Source organism: Salmo salar, chromosome 20, assembly GCF_965601325.2.
Source record: "Salmo salar chromosome 20, fSalSal1, whole genome shotgun sequence".
Classification (NCBI taxonomy): Eukaryota; Metazoa; Chordata; class Actinopteri; order Salmoniformes; family Salmonidae; genus Salmo; species Salmo salar.
In genome coordinates, this window is record NC_138310.1 from 42,456,957 (window position 1) to 42,475,722 (window position 18,766).

The window sequence follows — 18,766 nt, forward strand, 5'->3', positions numbered from 1 at the left end:
AGCATAAAATTATTTGTCTTGTAACACAAACACACCCATACATTTTTTGTAGATAAATGCATCTATATTCAAGCTGGGCAATGTTTGTGCAATGTCCACATGTAGCCTACACCTGTAGGGACATTAATAGTTCCGTCAAGGATCTAACAGCCGACTTAAGGAGAGACGAGACAAGACATAACTAGCCAGTTATATGTAGTATATTGTGTTGTAAGACAGCAGAGCTGACTTAAGAGCGGGCATTCAAGTCGCAGTTGATACCGTTTCCATGGTAACATGTCTTAACCTGTCTGGGCTAGGGGGCAGTATTTTCACGGCCGGATAAAAAAACGTACCCGATTTAATCTGGTTACTACTCCTGCCCAGAAACTAGAATATACATATAATAAGTAGATTTGGATAGAAAACACTCGGAAGTTCCTAAAACTGTTTGAATGGTGTCTGTGAGTATAACAGAACTCATATGGCAGGCCAAAACCTGAGAAGATTCCATGCAGGAAGTGCCCTGTCTGACAATTTGTTGTCCTTCTGTTGCATCTCTATCAAAAATACAGCATCTGTGCTGTTACGTGACACTTTCTAAGGCTTCCATTGGCTCTCTAAAGCCGCCAGAAAGTGGAATGGGGTGTCTGCTGTCTCTGGGCAAAGTACAGCAGCAGAGTTTGTAAGTGGCCTGACTGGGTACAGTGAGACTGAGATGTGCGTTCACGAGACTTCTCAATTTTTTTCTTTCAGTCTTTGAATGAATACAAAGTTGTCCGGTTGGAATATTATCGCTATTTTATGAGAAAAATAGCATACAAATTGATTTTAAACAGCGTTTGACATGCTTCTAAGTACGGTAATGGAATATCTAGAAATTATTTGTCACGAAATGCGCTCGCGCGTTACCCTTCGGATAGTGACCTGAACGCACGAACAAAACTGAGATATTTGGATATAACTATGGATTATTTGGAACCAAAACAACATTTGTTGTTGAAGTAGAAGTCCTGGGAGTGCATTCTGATGAAGAACAGCAAAGGTAATCCAATTTTTCTAAAAGTAATTCTGAGTTTAAGTTTCCCCAAACTTGGTGGGTGTTAAATTAGCTAGCATGTGATGGCAGAGCTATGTACTCAGAATATTGCAAAATGTGCTTTCGCCGAAAAAGCTATTTTAAGATCTGACACAGCGATTGCATAAAGGAGTTCTGTATCTATAATTCTTAAAATAATTGTTATGTATTTTGTGAACGTTTATCATGAGTAATTTAGTAAATTCACCGGAAGTTTGCGGTGGGTATGCTAGTTCTGAACATCACATGCTAATGTAACAAGCTGGTTTTTGATATAAATATGAACTTGATTGAACAAAACATGCATGTATAACATAATGTCCTAGGAGTGTCATCTGATGAAGATCAAAGGTTAGTGCTGCATTTAGCTGTGGTTTTGGTTTTTGTGACATATATGCTTGCTTTGAAAATGGCTGTGTGATTATTTTTGGCTGGGTACTCTCCTGACATAATCTAATGTTTTGCTTTCGCTGTAAAGCCTTTTTGAAATCGGACAACGTGGTTGGATTAACGAGAGTCTTATCTTTCAAATGGTGTAAAATAGTCATATGTTTGAGAAATTGAAGTTATAGCATTTTTTAGGTATTTGTATTTCGCGCCACGCGATTCCACTGGCTGTTGAATAGGGTGGGACGCTAACGTCCCACTGGCCCAGAGAGATTAACACGACATGATGAACGTTTCAAACTAAGTTGCATGCTACTTTCATAGCAAGATGTTGTAAAACGATTGTGTTATGAAACTAATTCCAGACACTGGCTCTTGCTACAGTATATGCCATAATGGATTTGACAGAGAAATATCAGCTAACGTAAACTCACCCCATTCCTTACAAATGTGCGCAACCGCGACAGTCATACATTTACATTTACACTTACGTCATTTAGCAGACGCTCTTATCCAGAGCGACTTACATACGAGGCTGCAAAGAAAACTAATGGGACTGTAGCGACTGCGTTGACTTCAAAATCTGGGGTGTGAACTACATTCCTATTGAAGCGTTGATCGACATGGTAATGGATCTATAGTTGTGGCAAACCTCTTCAAAGTTAGGAGCGTTTGTCACAAATTAAGTGGGAAACTGTCACCAAAGTCAGCCCAGAAGGAAAGTTCTTTCGAACATGACAGTACCTGTGTGTTTGTTTCGCTGTCCTGGTCCACCCAGGCCGCAGGTAAGGTCAAGGATAGCAGGGTTCGGTACACAAATCTGGTTCTCGGTAGGTCCAGGTCTAAACGCCAACAGGTAAGTCCAAAACAGTCCAGCTCGTACACGGTAAATCCAGCCAATGTAGATTGTCTCTTTCTCTATGGTTCATAGATCCTTCCCGCCCTCTCTCTCTCTTCCTGGTTTTTCTTGACCTTTTATCTGTGGGTCGGCTCCACCTTCTGAGGGTTCCCCTTGCTTCTGGGAATTGTAGTTTTGGCAGTCGGCCATTTTGTGATCTGTAGTTCTGATCGGGGTGGCCATTTTAGTGATCGGGCAGAGCCCGTTTATTAGTTCTGCCCTCACATATCTGCCATTTATCACTCAACCCCCTTCTTTGCCACATAGTATTGGAGAAAAGTTGAAAAAACTGACCCTCCATTACATTGTGACGTGTCATGTCATGCCGTAACATACAGCATGCATAAAGCAACTATTTCTGTCTTACAATCTCTCTCCACCAGGTGTAGCACTTCTCTCATTGTTTAAAAACAAGAAACGGACAGTGAAGGGGGTAAGGGGGATACCTAGTCATTTTTTGCGTCATCACTGCAAGCGATCATGACTCTCAAAAAAACCTGTTTACTTCTGAAGATCACTTTAGCACCGCCCTAAAAACCGGATTCAAATTCGACACACCTTCAAATAGGTATGTAATGACACATTATATAAACTCTTTATAGTGTTTTATTTACATTTTAGAGGCGATAAGGTGATAAGTTGGACAGATCGAGTGAAAAAAAGCAGTTTCCCACATGACATCTCTCCTTCTCACTATCACGCATTCGTTTCGCTTACCCACCCGCCATTTTTAAAAAGACCCGACGGAGCTCATTGCCTTCTTGAATCATGCAGAAACGGGCAGCGTGGAGGTCTCGTAATGGAATTTGTTGGAAAGGGGAGAAATTGTGCTTTACAATGGTATTGACATTACAGTTGATCTGGAAGTATTACGTTTTTTGGGCGCTAAAATAAGGTCAATTGTACGGACCAAGGCGATGTACAAAAGTGAGTGAGTTTACGTTAGATAGGCTAGCAAGTTGCTAGCTAGCGAGTGGCTAGCAAGTTGCTAGCTAGCGAGTTGCTAGCTAGCGAGTTGCTAGCTAGCAAGCTAGGCTAGCGAGTTGCTAGCTAGCAAGCTAGGCTAGCGAGCTGCTGTCAGCTTCGCTAAACACAAGGTCAGCAGAGGCTTTAGCCTACACATAGAACCGAATTAGCTGACCATCTTGAAATGGCCAGTCAGTCAGGAGGGGAGAAGTCCTCAACTTCAAAACGTATTATTTCACTAATAACAACGTCATGTTCCTCTCACCTGGACAAACTTCTCGATGGTCTTGAGGACCTCCATATTGAATGGCTTTGCCTGAATGACTGACAGGTCCATGTGACTCAGCAGGCTGTAGATGATCTGGAGCAAGGTCTGCTGCATGCTGGGTAGACCCTTCTCCAACAGCTGGCCAATCAGAACACACTCACAGTTAATGACACAGTCTGAAATGGATGGATAGCCCTACATCGATCGATTTAATCCATTGATCCATATTACTCGAGGAGAAACTTCCTTTATATATCAGAAACTCTTAAGGATAATTCACACTATAGGGCTGACCCGAACAGCACTAGACTGGCTCAGATATTTTCTTCTCACATTGTCTTTTCCTGCACGGTTCCAGCAACTAAGGTAGATACCAAACCAGGCCAGCCCTGTTCAGTTCGTCTTGAACTGGATTGGTTTGGCCCTATAGTGTGAATCTGGCTTAAGAGGAGTATGGTTATCCATAGAACAGCCATACAGACCTCGGCCATGTAAGTGACCATGTTGAGGGTGATCTCGGAGAAGGCCTCGTGGAGATAGCGACAGACGACGTTGACCCAGGAGAAGCAGTTCCGGGTGTACGAGTGTGTTTTGTACAGGGTCATCACATGGGCCAAGTTGGACAGTTTCGAATTCTTCTCCTCCAAGCATACCTGGCCATCCAAGCAGAAACCAAATACTAAATATTTACGGTACATATTGGCAATGAATCATAAATAATGAATTAGATTGACATGAATTCAAATTCAAAATGAGCAAGAGTACATTTATATGCTTTACATTGACTTAATTTCTGGAGAAAATGTACCTATTTCACCTAATTTTGTATGTGTAAAGTCCTTGTTTATCTATTAAATAATGCACATTGACTGGAAAGTTGACGAGGAGACTAACCTGAGCTATTCTCTGAGCCACGTCTTTACAGAACTGGGATGGGCCGTCGAAGTTCTGGACCAGATGTGGCAGCAGACAGAGAACGTTCAGAGGGAAACCTGGGGAACAAGAGAAATAGGGCTTCCATTTCACTCAAAAAACGATAAATAATAAATAATAACAATATATTTCATTTATAACTCGCTTTTCATTGAAAGAAAATCAAAGTGCTACAGTGATGGCATAAAATGAGAGACAGACACAAGAACCAACTGACGCGGCTGAGCATGTGAATGAAGAAGACGCTCGTGGACGAGGCTCCTATGCATTAGTTAACCTCTTAGGGCTAGGGGGCAGTATTTACACCGCCGGATAAAAAACGTACCCGATTTAATCTGGTTACTACTCCTACCCAGTAACTAGAATATGCATATACTTATTAGATATGGATAGAAAACACCCTAAAGTTTCTAAAACTGTTTGAATGGTGTCTGTGAGTATAACAGAACTCATATGGCAGGCCAAAACCTGAGAAGATTCCATGCAGGAAGTGGAAATCTGATTTGTGGAATCACCTTCAACACTTTGCCTATGAAACACACCGTGAGTTAGGATTCATTTAGCACTTCCTAAGGCTTCCACTAGATGTCAACAGTCTTTACAAAGTGGTTTGAGTCTTCTCCGGTAAAAACTGACCGAACGAGAGGCCTGGAAAGTTGGTCATAGAGGGAGGGCCATTACTACTATGACGCGGGCGCCCGTAGGTACCCTCTTGTTCCGAAACGTTTAGTAAGACAATGCAATCGTCCGCCTTGAATATTATTGAAGCTCTGATTGAAAAAGGCCCTAAAGATTTATATTATACAATGTTTGACATATTTGAACGAACGTAAATAAGTCCCGCGCGCTTCAGTACATTATGAGTAGCCTTCGGAACGCGCTAACAAGAAGGAGCTATTGGGACATAAATTATTAACTTTTTCGAACAAAACTACATTTGTTGTGGACCTGGGATTCCTGGAAGTGCCTTCTGATGAAGATAATCAAAGGTAAGGGACTATTTACAATAGTATATTTGATTTTAGATGGTTCCAAGATGGCGCTAACCTGTATCGCCTAGCCTATTTTTCAGAGCATTGCACCTCATTTATTGCAAAGTGTGATTTCCCAGTAAAGTTATTTTTAAATCTGGCAATGCGGTTGCATTCACGAGATGTTAATCTATAATTCTTTGAATGACAATATTACATTTTAACAATGTTTTCAAATAGTAATTTTGTAAATTGTAGTGCTGATCCACCGGAAGCATTTGAGAGAAAATATTTTCTGAACGTCACGCGCCGATGTAAAATGCTGTTTTTATATATAAATATGAACTTTATCGAACAAAAAATGCATGTATTGTGTAACATGATGTCCTAGGAGTGTCATCTGATGAAGATTGTCTAAGGTTAGTGCTGCATTTAGCTGTGTTTTGGGTATTTGTGATGCATGCTAGTTGCTTTGAAAATGGCAGTGTGATTATTTTTGGCAGGGTACTCTCCTAACATAATCTAATGTTTTGCTTTTGCTGTAAAGCCTTTTTGAAATCGGACAATGTGGTTCGATTCAGGAGAGGTGTATCTATAAAATGGTGTAAAACAGTCATATGTTTGAGAAATTGATGTTATAGCATTTATGAGTTATTTGTATTCCGCGCGACGCGATTCCACTGGCTGTTGACTAGGGTGCGTCCCAGGTTCCCAGACAGGTTAAATGGCTTACTCATATCGGCCACGGAGAAGGAGAGTCCACAGTCCTTGGTAGCAGGCGAAGAAGTTGTTTAGCTTGTCTGGAAGCAAGTCGTTGGTGTCCGCAATGTGGCTGGTTTTCCCTTTGTAGTCTATAGACCCTGCCACATATGTCTTGTGTCTAAGCCGTTGAATAGCGTCTCCACTTTGTCTCTATACTGACGTTTTGCCTGTTTGATTGGCTTACGGATGGAATAACTACACTGTTTGTATTCGGCCATATTCCCAGTCACCTTGCCATGGTTAAATACAGTGGTTCGCGCATTCAATTTTGCACACTGCTGCCATCTATCCAAGGTTTCTGGTTAGGGTAGGTTTAATAGTCACAGTGGGTACAACATCTCCTTTACACTTCCTGATAAACTCAGTCACCGTATCCGTGTATTCATCAATGTTATCCTCGGAGGCCGCCCGGAACATAACCCAGATCGTGTGATCAAAACAATCTTGAAGCGTGGATTCCGATTGGCCAGACCAGCGTTGAATAGTCCGTAGCATGGGTACTTCCTGTTTGAGTTTCTGCCTATAGGAAGGGAGGAGCAAAATGGAGTCGTGATCATATTTGCCTAAGGGAGGGCGGGGGAGAGCGTTGTAGGCATCCCGGAAGTTGGAGTAGCAGTGGTCGAGTGTTTTTAGCAGCGCAATTACTACAGTCAATGTGTTGATAGAACTTCGGTAGCATTTTCCTCAAATTTGCTTTGCTACAATAAATGCGGCCTCAGGATATGTGGTCTCCAGTTTGCATAAAGTCCAGTGAAGTTCCTTGAGGGCCGTCGTGGTATCGGCTTGAGGGGGAATATACACGGCTGTGACTATAACCGAAGAGAATTCTCTTGGGAGGTAATACGGTCGGCATTTGATTGTGAGGTATTCTAGGTCGGGTGAACAAAAGGACTTGAGTTCCTGTATGTTATCACAATCACACCAATCATGAAAACCCCTGCTTCTTCCGGGAGATATATTTATTCCTGTCTGCGCAATGAACTGAGAACCCAACTGGCTGTACGGACTCAGACAGTATATCACGAGAGAGCCATGTTTCCATGAAACAGAGTATGTTACAGCCCTGAGCTCGTCAACTTTATTATCCAGAGACTGAACATTAGTGAGTAATATACCCGGAAGTGGTGGGTGGTGTGAATGCCTCATGAGTCGGACTAAAAGTCCACTCCGAATACCTCTTCTACGCCGGCGTTTTTTTAGATCAGCCTCTGGGATAAGTTCAATTGCTCTGGGGGGTACGAACAAAGGATCCGATTCGGGAAAGTCGTATTCCTGGTCGTAATGCTGGTAATGCTGGTGAGTTACTGCTGCTCTGATATCCAAAAGTTCTTCCCGGCTGTATGTAATAACACAAAGACATTTCTGGGATAATAATGTAACAAATAACACGTTACAAAAACAAAATACTGCAAAGTTGCCTAGCAGCTAGAAGCACAGCTATCTGCCGGCGCCATCTGTTGACCTACTTTACCGTTTTGTGAATGCCTTTTCAAATGTATTTCACTACTTATGCTATGGAGCTTCTCCGTGTTAGGATAGGAAGGTTTTCTGTTTATACATATGCATCAAAGCATTCCATTCGCTGGGGAAGGAGACTTTGGGTTTGGGTGAAAGGGGAGGGGATGGGGGGACCGTTTTTGGTTCTTTTATTTTTCTTTTATAAAATAAAAATCTATATATTTTGTTGCTTTTTTCATTCGTTTTCTATTTTATCTTTGCAAATATTTGGTCTGTTTTAACACCTTTTTTCCTTTCAATATTTTAGATGGTGAATAGGTAGGCCTAATCCTATCTGGTTTTTATCTTGGAATACTAAAACAATGAATAATTCTGTCTCGAGGTCTAGGGTCTTCTCCCATTTGAAAAAGCTAAAAGCAGATGGGGTATTTCTACAAGAGACCCATTTGCACATTAAAGATCACTCAATGCTACAAAACTCCAGGTTTAGTCAGGTTTTCCATTCAGACATTAACTCCAAAGCCAAAGGGGTAGCAATTTTGGTTAGTAAAATAATACATTTCAGAAAGTAATGGGAGACATTTAATAATAATTGGCACCATTTGGCACACTTGTAGTTTTGGTCAATATATACACTGAATGTTGAATTTGCCAATTGGTTGCTGGGGAAAATCCCTTCTCTGAACACCCATCTTTTGATAATTGGCGTGGATCTGAATTGTGTTATTAGCCCTGCTTCAGACCGCTCCAACCCAAGAACTGTCTCCTTCTGCTATGTCAAAGTCCTTCTCATATTTTATGGTTCAGAATGGGTGTACAGATCCCTGGATATTTCAGAATCCCCAGGCAAGAGAGTATTCTTTCTTTTCACATGCACACCATTATTTTTCTCGTATTGACTATTTCTTTATTGATCATAAGTTACTTCCAAATGTCACCTCTTCTGAATATTTCCCATTGTAATTTCTGACCATGGACCTTTAGCCCTCGACATAAACTCGTACTCCTCTCTGTTGGAAATTCAATTCTCTTCTCCTGTCTGATGCAGACTTCTGTAACGTTATCTCCACTTCTATTGATACTTTTATTTTCTTCTAATCGGACAAGCTCAACCTCTCATTCTCATGAGAATCCCTTAAGGCCTATCTTAGAGGATGAACTATTTATTCTTCTTCTTATTTAAACAAAACTCGGAAAGCTAAACTAGAAGAACTCACTAAAGCCATCCTTGACTTTGTCCATCAATATGCCTTGACGTCATCTCCAGAGCTATTTAAGCAATGCTTGAATTTACAATCTGACTTCAATCTCTTGTCCACTACAGATGCAGAACGGTTACTATTGCATTTACGTGGTACCTACTATGAACATAGCAACAGGGCAAGTCTTCTGATCGCACACCAATTGAAAAGCAGCGCTGCTACCTGTCTGATTCCCCAAATTAAATATTCCTCTCATAGCTTGATTTCTGACCCTATGGGGATCAATGACACCTTCAAATCTTTTTATTCTTCCCTCATTATGTCTGCATTTCCATCAGATACTGCCCATTTGACTTGAACTGGAAACTCCCACAGTTGAGGCTGAAACTGCAGATTACCTTGATTCTCCTCTCAGCCTTGAAGAAGTTATTCAGTCTATCAAGTAAGTGCAGAACAGCAAAGCTCCAAGGACTGATGGCTTTCCAACTGAGTTCTTTAAGAAATTCCATACCAAGTTAGCCCCTTTACTTTTATCTATGTATAATGAGTCACTTGAACGTGGCTCGGTGAAACCTACCCTAACACAGACTTCAATAGCGCTACTCCTTAAGAAGGGGAAAGACCCAACTTCCTGTTCTTTATTTAGGCCCCTAAGCCTCCTTAATGTGGATGTAAAGGTGCTGGCGAAGGTGATAGCGAGGCATCTGGAAGTAGTCTTACCAGGACTCATATCAGAGGAACAAACCGGCTTTATAAAGGACAGATATTAATTTTTTGATATTTGGACGCTGTTTAACATTATTTATTCTAAACAATTCTCCAACTCCCCTGAGGTGGGAAAATCCCAAATCCCAAGGCATTCAACAGAATTGAATGGGACAACCTATTTGCTGTTATTAAAACATTTTGCTCATGGATCCGTCTCTTGTATACATCTCCACAGGCCAGTGTCTGTACCAATGACACCCATTCTGATTATTTTGCCCTGGAACATGGGACACGCCAAGGCTGCCCACTGTCCCTTTAATCATTTGCCGTCACTATTGAGCCCCTTTCGGTAGCTTTACAGGCATCCTCCTCTTTCCAAGGTGTAACACGGGAAGGAGTTGAACATAGAGTAACAAATCATCTACATATAATGATAACCTATGTTACCTATGTAAATAACTCTGTAACCTGTTTACATTCTATTCTTTCATTCTGGAGAACTCCAGAAAAGTGAGTGCTTCCCAATCACTCCAGCAGCGCTACAGGTCCAGCAGACAGATTTGCCTTTTCAGCTTAGCTGTTCTGGTTTCAAATACCTTGGAGTGAACGTAACTCGTTCATTACATGCTCTTTTTTTCTGCAAACTTTGCTCCCCTCCTTACGCAAATTAAATCAGATTTTCAAAGATGGGGTAGTTTACCACTATCCCTTATAGGAAGGATTACTGCTGTTACAACAGTTTACCCAAATTCCTTTATCTATTTCAATCTATCTCCCATTGTTTTTACCATTTTTTTAAAATGTTAATCAATCAGGCTGTTACCACATTTATCTGGGGAGGAAAGGTACCAAGAGTCAGTAGATCTTTACTTCAGAGATGCAAGTTTAGTGGAGGGCTGGCACTACCCAACTTTTTATACTATTACTGGGCAGCCAACTTTCAGAAATTGCCATTCTGGTTACATGCTCCAGATACCCCATGGTGCTACTTAGAGGCACATTATTGTATTCATGCTTCCCTTCCTGCTTAACTCTGCTCTTCTCTCTCCAGCATCCCCCTCTCGCTATCCTTGCAATCCTGTAGTGCTTTCCACACGTAAGATTTGGTACCAGTTTCGACAGCATTTAAAAAATTATCCTCTGCATCTACTATCTATTAGGTCCTTCCAAGACTTATATGTAAATATACTTTTTTCAAATTTTCCCAACCTGGCCTCTAAATACTCTTGTATCCATATTTTGTTCCCCGTTACCTTCAAATGAGGCATTATGTCTGCTTCCAATTTTCTGGGTTCCCTGCTCTACCCCCTTGCCAAACCTGCGATGGTTTATTGACACTATTACCTCGACAGGAGGCAGTTATTTCTCAGATCTGTGTATTATGTCATTGGACAAACATTCCACCAACAAAACTAAATCTGCTTGGGGATGGGAAATGGGTGTTGGATTTACACAGGAGTGGTGGGATGAGGCGATTGACAGAGTTCACTCCACTACATCTTGTGCTCGTCTTGGTGTCATACAATTTAAGGTTTTACATAGAGTGCATTTTCCAAATCCAGATTATCTAAAATATATCCAAATGTAAATGATGTGTGATAGATGTCATTTCTCACAATGTCACATGTTCATTCAATGCTTTAAACTACAAAATTACTGGGATTCTATTTTTAAAATGTTATCTGAGGTGCTTTAAATTAACCTGCAGCCATGTCCCTTGATAGCGTTTTTTGTTATTTCAGAAGACTTGTTCTCTTTGCACCCCAAACATGCTTGTTGCTTATACATCATTATTTGCTCAACGTATAATTATTTTCCAGTGGAAGTTTGCTCAGCCCCCCTCCATTTCACAATGGCTCAACAACGTAATGTTCTTCCTAAAGCTTGAGAAAATTAAGTGTTCTCTTAGGGGTTCCAATGATGCATTTGTTAGAAAATGGCAACCATTTATATCATACTTTAATGGCTTGCAGAGGCTCCCCTCTGATGATAAGCTTTAACCTGTTAGGGCTAGGGGGCAGTATTGACACGACCGGATAAAAAACGTACCCGATTTAATCTGGTTACTACTCCTGCCCAGTAACTAGAATATGCATATAATTATTGGCTTTGGATAGAAAACACGCTAAAGTTTCTAAAACTGTTTGAATGGTGTCTGAGTATAACAGAACTCAAATGGCAGGCCAAAACCTGAGAAGATTCCATGCAGGAAGTGGCCTGTCTGACAAGTTGTGTTTCATCTTGGCTATTTTTATTGAAGACTGAGGATCTTTGCTTTAACCTCTTGAGGATACCCTAGGATAGGGGGCGCCACAGCGCATTTTGAAAAAAAATCGTTCCCATTTTCAACGGCCTACTAATCAAACTCAGAAGATAGGGCATGCATATACTTATTATATATGGATAGAAAACACTCTAAAGTTTCTAAAACTGTTTGAATGGTGTCTGTGAGTATAACAGAACTCATTTGGCAGGCAAAACCCTGAGACATTTTCTGACAGGAAGTGGATACCTGATGTGTTGTATTGAGTTCTAACCTATCCCATTGAAAAACACAGGGGTTTAGGAATATTTTGGCACTTCCTATTGCTTCCACTAGATGTCGCCAGTCCTTTCACAGTGGTTTGAGCCTTATAGAGTCAAAACTCAGTGAATGACAGGAGTTTGAAATTGGTCACAGGGGATGGGCCATCACCATTATGACGCCGGCGGCCATGTCTGCCCCCACCTTTGGAAACGGTTTTAAAGGCAATGAATGCATCCCCCTCGAATCTTATTGGCTCTCTTGGTGTTAGTGGCCCTGAACATTTATTTTATACAACGTTTGACATGTTTGAACGAACCTACATGCGCGAGGATTGCTTTCAGTATGAAGTGCAGAGCTGCGTTTGGAGAGAGCCATAGGACGCGCTACCAACATCAGGCTAATGGAACGTGAAGTATGGACTTTTTGACCGAAAATACATCTGTTGTGGACCTGGGATGCTTTCTGATGAAGACAACTAAAGGTAGGCGATTATTGACAATATTATTGAAGATGATATGGTTCATACTGTTGCATCCAAGATGGCGCCGAGCACTGTATATTAGCTGATTTTCTGAGTATCGCATCTCCTTTTATCGCAAAGTGTGATTACCCAGTAAAGTTAATTTAAAATCTGGTATGACGGGTGTTCTCAAGAGATATTCATCTATAAATGTTAGATTGACAATATACATTTAAAAAATCGTTATAGTATAGCAATTTATTGAAACGTAGCATTGTTTACCGGGACGCTTTTGAGGGGAAATTAGGTAGTCAACGTCAGACAGAGATGTAAAATGCTGTTTTTATATATAAATATGACCTTTATTGAACAAAAGAATGCATGCATTGTATAACATGATGTCCTAGGGGTGCCATCTGATGAAGTTTGTAAAAGGTTAGTGCTACATTTAGCTGTTTATTGATAATATGTGATGGAAGTGGTTGGTCGGAAAATGGCTATGAAGCTGCTTTTTACGATGGACTCATCTAATATAATCTAATGATTTGCTTTTCCTGTAAAACCTTTTTGAAATCGGACGACGTGGGTCGATTCAGGAGAGGTGTATCTATAAAAAAAAAAAAAAAATATTTTTAATTTTTGTAAAAAATTATGATAATTTTTTAATGCTAATTGGCGATATGATTTTTCGCTGGATTTTGATCCCGCTAACGGGATCAGATGCTCAAGAGGCTAACGTGACACTTCCTACGGATCCCATAGGCTCTCAGAGCCCGGGAAAAAGTTGAACAATATCGAGGCAGCCTCTGGCTGAAACACATTATCGCTTTTGGCAAGTGGCCGATCAGAGTACTATGGGCTTAGGCGCGTGCCTGAGTCGACCCCATGCTTTATTTTCTTTCGTCTGTTTACCTAAACGCAAATTCCCGGTCGGAATATTATCGCTTTTTTATGAGAAAAATGGCATAAAAATTGATTTTAAACAGCGGTTGACATGCTTCGAAGTACGGTAATGGAATATTCAGAATTTTTTGGTCACGAATTGCGCCATGCGCGTCACCCTTATTTACCCTTTCGGATAGTGTCTTGAACGCACGAACAAAACGCCGCTGTTTGGATATAACTATGGATTATTTTGAACCAAACCAACATTTGTTATTGAAGTAGAAGTCCTGGGAGTGCATTCTGACGAAGACAGCAAAGGTAATAACATTTTTCTTATAGTAAATCTGACTTTGGTGAGTGCTAAACTTGCTGGGTGTCTAAATAGCTAGCCCTGTGATGCCGGGCTATCTACTGAGAATATTGCAAAATGTGCTTTCACCGAAAAGCTATTTTAAAATCGGACATATCGAGTGCATAGAGGAGTTCTGTATCTATAATTCTTAAAATAATTGTTATGCTTTTTGTGAACGTTTATCATGAGTAATTTAGTAAATTCACCGGCAGTGTTCGGTGGGAATGCTAGTCACATGCTAGTCACATGCTAATGTAAAAAGCTGGTTTTTGATATAAATATGAACTTGATTGAACAAAACATGCATGTATTGTATAACATAATGTCCTAGGGTTGTCATCTGATGAAGATCATCAAAGGTTAGTGCTGCATTTAGCTGTGGTTTGGGTTTATGTGACATTCTATGCTAGCTTGAAAAATGGGTGTCTGATTATTTCTGGCTGGGTACTCTGCTGACATAATCTAATGTTTTGCTTTCGTTGTAAAGCCTTTTTGAAATCGGACAGTGTGGTTAGATTAACGAGAGTCTTGTCTTTAAAATGGTGTAAAATAGTCATAAGTTTGAAAAATTGAAGTTTTTGCATTTTTGAGGTTTTTGAATAACGCGCCACGGGATTACACTGGCTGTTACGTAGGTGGGACGATTTGGTGCCACCTACCCTAGAGAGGTTAAGGTTTCCCAGTAGGCATTACCAGTAGTCATTACATAATTGGTACAGTCATCAATATAATGCTATCCAGTCCAAGCAAGTTTGTCTGATCATTTATTTACATTTCTGTTGCTCCACTTTCTGTACCTTGAATCTGTATTGAGTTGTTTGTAGGTGAGACAATTCATTTACATTTACATTTTAGTCATTTAGCAGACGCTCTTATCCAGAGCAACTTACAGTAGTGAATGCATACATTCCATACATTTCATACATTCTTCTCCATACTGGTCCCCCGTGGGAATCGAACCCACAACCCTGGCGTTACAAACACCATCACTCTACCAACTGAGCCACACGGGACCAGTATGGACCAATTCATATTTTTCCAGTGTTCTTGTTTGTTTGTTTATTTGTTGTGATATCTCTGTAGAATTATGTTTTCTAGGACCCGAACTGAGGGAGGGTGTGGGGTGGATGTGTAAAGGGAGTAAAGGTGGTTGGGATATGGTAAAGTCTTTGTACTTACATTGATGTACATTTTGTAAAACTTTAATAAAAATGTGACCTGTTTCAGGAAACTAGGCTTATGTTGTGGGTCACTACTTCACAGGAGAGCCGTTTGAACATAAACCTTTTTGTGCCTTATTATCAAACTTGTACGCCATCTGTAAATGCGAATAAAATTGTTAAATTACGAACCAGTTGGTTTAGCCACAGAAAATGCCAGCAACCTTCCCGCTAGCCATGATTGGCTGAGATAATGAGTGGGCTGGACATGCCGAGAGATGAGTTTGGATTGATCTGCCATATAGCATGCTTCTGTCTATTTGAGCTGGTCGATGTCTAAGTAATCCTGTCTAACGGGTCTTTAAATTTTTTTATCACGTCGTAAAACTGAATAAACCTATGTCAAGTTAAAGTGTACTGTTAGCCAAAGTTAGCTGGCTGGCTCGCTAGCTAACGTTATGTGTATGCTCTCCACTTTCTGGAGGACCGAATATTGAAATCAGTGGAATTCGATTATGATAGCTAAGGAGATGGAGAAAATACCTTTTTATTTAACTAGGCAAGTCAGAGAACAAATTCTTATTTACAATGACAGCCTACCCCAGGCAACGCTGGGCCAATTGAGTGCCACTCCATGAGACTCCCAATCACGGTCGGATCGGATGCAATCTGGATTTGAACCAGGTACTGCAGTGACGCCTCTTGCACTGAGAAGCAGTGTCTTGGACCACTGCGCCACTCGGGAACCCATATATTTTACACCTGTCTCCGGATTACATCTTCAAATTAAGTGCAACCATGGCATCCGACAGGAGACTTGTCCATCCATGATGTATACAGGTAAGATAGTCTAGCTAGCAACATTTTCAGATATTACACGTTTCTAATTTTAACAGAAAGTGGTTTCATTTCAAGTTCATGTAATGTTAGCTAGCTAATGTTATCTGGCTGGCTCGCTAGCTAAAGTTACGTGTATGACCTTATAATTCATATCTCAGAGCCATTTGCTTGACTAGTTATAGCCTAATGTTAGCTAACTAACATTGAACCTGGTTGGTTAGCTACCTGCAGATTCATGCAGGGTAGTAACGTCATGAGTTGGGATTATGGTTCATTGTTTAGCTAGCTAGCTAACTAGCTACATGTCTTCACAAAATACATGTCGTCTGAGTGTGCCAGAGCGCAGAATAACTGAATCATTTACGAACGATCAACCCTATGATCAACCCTACTTATCGGTCAGAGCATCCAGTGATAGCTCTGAACGCTCCGAGAGCAAAACGCTCTGAATTTACGAACAGACAATCTGACAGCACAGTTGCAGTCACCAACGTTCTGGATAACATAACAGCCTAACGAGCTCTGCTAGTGTGTCACGGTTGTCAAAAGGAGGAGCGGACAAAAGTGCAGCGTGTGTGTCATTCCACATTTTATTTACACTGTGAAACTATGCAATACATATAAATAAACTGAATAACAAAAACAACAAACCGTGACGCAGAGGTGAAACATACACTGACTCAAAGATATTCTCCCACAAACCCAGGTGGAAAAAAACCCTACTTAAGTATGATTTCCAATTAGAGACAACGAGGACCAGCTGCCTCTAATTGGAGATCAGCCCAAACAAAACCCAACATAGAAATACAAAACTAGAACCTGACAACATAGAAAACATAGAAAAACCACCCGTCACGCCCTGACCTACTCTACCATAGAAAATAACATCTTTCCATGATCAGGACGTGACAGTACCCCCCCCCCCCCCCCCCCCTCCAAAGGTGCGGACTCCGACCGCACCTAAACAAAAAACAAAACAACAACAACAAACCCCCCCCAAAAGAAAGGGAGGGTAGGGTGGGTAACTACTGTCTATGGCGGCTCTGGTGCAGTACACATAACCTTCTCATCCCGCAGATCCTCCAACAGAGGCGGCGGCTCCGGTTCGGGGCGTAACCCCCGCTCCGCCCGCTGATCCCTCTGCTTCTGTGCCACCGGACCGTGGGTTGTCGGAAGAACCGGACTGTAGATCATCGCCTGAGGCTCTGTACTGCAGACCGCTGCCGGAGGTTCCGGGCTGCGGACCGTCGCCGGAAACTCCGGACTGCGGGCCGTCTCGGGAGGTTCCGGACTGCGGGCCGTCTCGGGAGGTTCCGGACTGCGGCCGTCGCCGGAGGTTCCGGACTGTAAAACGTCGCCGGAGGTTCCGGACTGTAAAACGGCGCCGGAGGTTCCGGACTGTAAAACGTCGCCGGAGGTTCCGGACTGTAAAACGTCGCCGGAGGTTCCGGACTGTAAAACGTCGCCGGAGGTTCCGGACTGGGAACTGTCGCCGGAAGCTCCGGACTGGGAACTGTCGCCGGAAGCTCTGGACTGGGAACTGTCGCCGGAAGCTCTGGACTGGGAATGCGCACTGGAGGCCTGATGCGTGGGGCTGGCACAGGTGGCGCCAGACTAGTAACACACACCTCAGTGCGGGAAGCAGAAACAGGACACCCCGGACTGGGCAGGCGCACTGAAATGCATGGGGCTGGCACAGGTGGTGCCAGACTAGTAACACGCACCTCAGGGCGAGTGCGGGAAGCAGAAACAGGACACCCCGGACTGGGCAGGCGCACTGGAATGCCTGATGCATGGGGCTGGCACAGGTGGTGCCAGACTAGTAACACGCACCTCAGGGCGAGTGCGGGGAGCAGGAACAGGACACCCCGGACTGGGCAGGCGCACTGGAGGCCTGATGCGTGGGGCTGGCACAGGTGGCGCCAGACTGGTAACACGCACCTCGGGGCAAGTGCGAGGAGCAGGCACAGGGCGTACCAGGCTGAATAGACTCATTGGAGGCCGGGTACGTGGGGCAGACACAGTGTCATGACGTTGGCCTCTTTTGGTACAGGGAGGACAGTTGACCCCTCCCTTTTGCACCCAATCCACCCTGTGTGTAAAGGGTCGTAAAAACTCTAAAATTCCAGGAGAGTCTCTGGCCACATGGCCCATAGAGAGACACAGGAAATTCTTCCAACTCATAGAATTGGAGAGCCAAGCGACATTTTGTGTTCTGGAGAAGGTATGGAAGATTGGTGAAGAATCCAGCTACGAACTGATCCGCTTGGTACAATTTTGTGATACTCAGAAGAGACAATATAGCCATATTACCATAAAACTGTTTATATAATAGCATCATAATGGTTGTATAGAATGTATTAATAAGGATAAAGCTTTTGTAAGACATTGAGATGCTATGTACTGATGTAATGTGATAGAATTGTATTTCTGTAACCAAATCTAACTCAGTCATAGGCATGCCCCCAGGGACCCATACAGGACCAGGCGTCATTTGACAAGCCTGTTCTATGGGCACTATAAAACACCCCCGGATTTACATTTCTTCAGACCAGGCCTACACTCCGTTGGCTAATAGGTTTTACCTTCCAATTCCTCTACTGAAAGTGAACCATACCACGTGGTTAACTTTTAGACTATTGATACTGACAGAATAAGAACAAGTCTTTGATATTAATTATTAGTCTGCAGCTAAGTAAATTATATCATTGAACGCGAAGACCAACGAAACAACCATTCGATGACGACATTAATGAATGTCGCTCTGAAAGATCCATTCTAACCGAGAGAGAGAGAGAGAGAGAGAGAGAGAGAGAGAACGCGGACAAAACTCCCTAACAGAACAGAACTCTCGAACAAGGATCACGACGACACATGAGCGTAAATATATATTGATTGCAATTGTTCCCGAATGAGTGAGCCTTCAATTGTT

The 18,766-nt window shown here is 42.1% G+C and overlaps 1 protein-coding gene and 1 non-coding gene across 8 annotated transcripts in view; both read right to left on the bottom strand.

Annotated features, from left to right (window-relative positions):
• The window catches only part of LOC106580640 (protein furry homolog), a 282,430-nt gene that overhangs the window by 70,374 nt on the left and 193,290 nt on the right, over window positions 1-18,766 (bottom strand). For all 7 annotated transcript variants that reach the window (XM_082966434.1, XM_082966435.1, XM_082966433.1 and 4 more), the window contains exons 47-49: window positions 4,471-4,568; window positions 4,059-4,229; window positions 3,574-3,714 (exon numbers count right to left, since the gene is read on the bottom strand). In XM_082966434.1, coding sequence (XP_082822560.1) covers window positions 3,574-3,714; window positions 4,059-4,229; window positions 4,471-4,568 — 410 coding nt within the window. The remainder of the gene's footprint in view (window positions 1-3,573; window positions 3,715-4,058; window positions 4,230-4,470; window positions 4,569-18,766) is intronic.
• Window positions 14,773-14,849, bottom strand: trnat-ugu (transfer RNA threonine (anticodon UGU)). The gene has a single exon. It is a non-coding gene; the product is annotated as a tRNA-Thr (tRNA).